At 40.5% G+C, this 1,980-nt stretch overlaps 1 protein-coding gene across 1 annotated transcript in view; it reads left to right on the top strand.

The window, feature by feature from the left end:
• Positions 1-1,489, top strand: part of LOC104500509 (lens epithelium-derived growth factor-like) — a gene marked incomplete at its 3' end in the record, with an annotated part of 8,697 nt that extends 7,208 nt beyond the window's left edge. Inside the window, exon 4 of the mRNA XM_010144166.1 lies at positions 1,425-1,489. Within this exon, the coding sequence (XP_010142468.1) occupies positions 1,425-1,489 (65 nt within the window). The remainder of the gene's footprint in view (positions 1-1,424) is intronic.
• Positions 1,490-1,980: the final 491 nt, after the last annotated feature.

The following is a 1,980-nucleotide window of genomic DNA, read 5'->3' as shown; positions in this document are numbered from 1 at the left end:
CGGCAACTTCAGTTAGGCAGGGTTGCTTTCCTAGCATCCCAGACATTCCTAAATACATTTCCAATTGGAAATATACAAAACTTGCTGCCAAGAGATACATGCAGACCATTTTCTTAGTTTAGCAGCTTTTCTCTGGGGTAGTCCTTCTTCCCACCTTTTGAGTTCTATTCAGATACTTCACTTCAGCTTCGGTGATGGCCCTTTCATAGGGTCTTCCTGTGAACTAGTCAGGTTCTGTCTAGGACTGTTGGATTGTTCTTCACTGTTTCCCCCCCACTATTTCTGTATTAAAAAAAAAAATCTTTCCAAAAGTCACATTTAAAATCTGTCCTGATGAGTAAGCCTTAAAATTACTGGAAGAAGAAACTTTACTTGGTAGGAATGTTTTAACTGGAGTACTGTGTCCAGTTCTGGGCTACTCAGTACGAGACATGGTCATACTATTAAGGAAGAAAAACTCCTTAATAGCAATGTAGCATTAAGAAGCAGGCATTTTCTTTATTTACCAGCACCAGGCATGCAGGGGATCATTCCTTCCAATTGTGTGCGCCCTATGCTGCCCCAGCCAAAGCTTATATCACCCGATTACATACATATTCATTATTTTCCCCAAATAATCATACATATTCATTTTATTTCTAAAAACATGATTAAGAGGATCTATTTTGTGGAGTGTGGCTTATCCTACTGGTCTCAGAAGGAACAGCATTTGAAGATTTTTGTGGGACCTCTCTCATATATGGGTCTAATTGGCATAGGAAAGGGAGTTGTCAGAGTTTATTGTGATTTATGCTGGTTTCAACTGGTCTTCAACTGGCTTAGCTCATCTTCTCACTTCTGTTTTGTCTTCTTCTGTTGCTCTCCCAGACCATGGACTTGCAGTTTAGATTTTTCACATTCCTTTCCCAGACCGCCAAGGTCTGGGAAACATATCTCTGTTGTACAGACTAGTATGATCTCAATGTATACAAGTATCTGAAGTGAAGGTGTAAAGAGATGGAGCCAGACTCTTTTTTGTGGTACCCAGTGACCAGACCAGAGGCAATGGGCACTAGCTGAAACACAGGAGGGTCCCTCTGAGCATTAGGAAGCATTTTTTTTATGGTGGGGGTGACTGAGCACTGGCACAGGTTACCCAGGGAGGCTGTGGAGTCTCCATCCTTGGAGATACTCAAAAGTTGTTCTAGTCAGCTGGCTCTTGGTGGCTCTGCTTGAGGGGAGGGTTGAGCCAGAGTGAATTACAGAATGAATGAAGTAATGCAGTAAACTTGCACAAATTTTATTCTAAATTTTCACCTTAACTTCAGGAAACTTTTATTTTTGATAGCATTCTCTTTGTATCCTGTGCTGTGCATTGTTAAAAGCAAGTTCTGTATAGAGCAAATCAAGCTTAGGATTTAGCCAGCTCTTGTTTTTACTTGCAGGAAGTTCTTGTTGGTGCTAAAGGAATATATCTGGAGTACATGCAAATAGATTTGAATTCTCTAAGGTAAATCAGGAGGTAAAACAGGCAGAGTAAATGTTAATTTGATCTGAAATAAAACCGTGAGTAAAGGGTCTTCTTCAGAGAAAGTTTGAGTGTCTTTGCGGATGTCAGGTCAATCAGCCATGTATCTTCCATGTCTTTTCACATGTCTTTTGGGTTTATTTCTTAGAATCAAAGTATGTCACTGTTCTCACCAAAGATAGGTGAGATGGAGGATCATCCCAATTTTCAAGGAATGACAAAACTGTAGTTCGATACTTGGGTTTTGGTTTGTTTTTACTTGTTTCAGCTCATGTGCTGACATAAGCTCTAATTCTTCAGTACTTTGCAGGATAGCATACAGGTGACAGTGATGAGACTTGAGAGGTACCCTATTTCATGTTCTTGTTAGTTTCCTTGGCATTTCACTGTGGTGCAGCTTTCCTGTTCATGAGGATGTTGTCTTAGCACCCTGTTCTCAAAGCTGGAGAAACAAGTGTGTACAGTTTCACCCT

This window comes from Buceros rhinoceros, unplaced genomic scaffold (assembly GCF_000710305.1).
Source record: "Buceros rhinoceros silvestris isolate BGI_N320 unplaced genomic scaffold, ASM71030v1 scaffold20899, whole genome shotgun sequence".
NCBI classification, from domain to species: domain Eukaryota; kingdom Metazoa; phylum Chordata; class Aves; order Bucerotiformes; family Bucerotidae; genus Buceros; species Buceros rhinoceros.
This window is presented reverse-complemented; position numbering and strand designations above follow the sequence as displayed.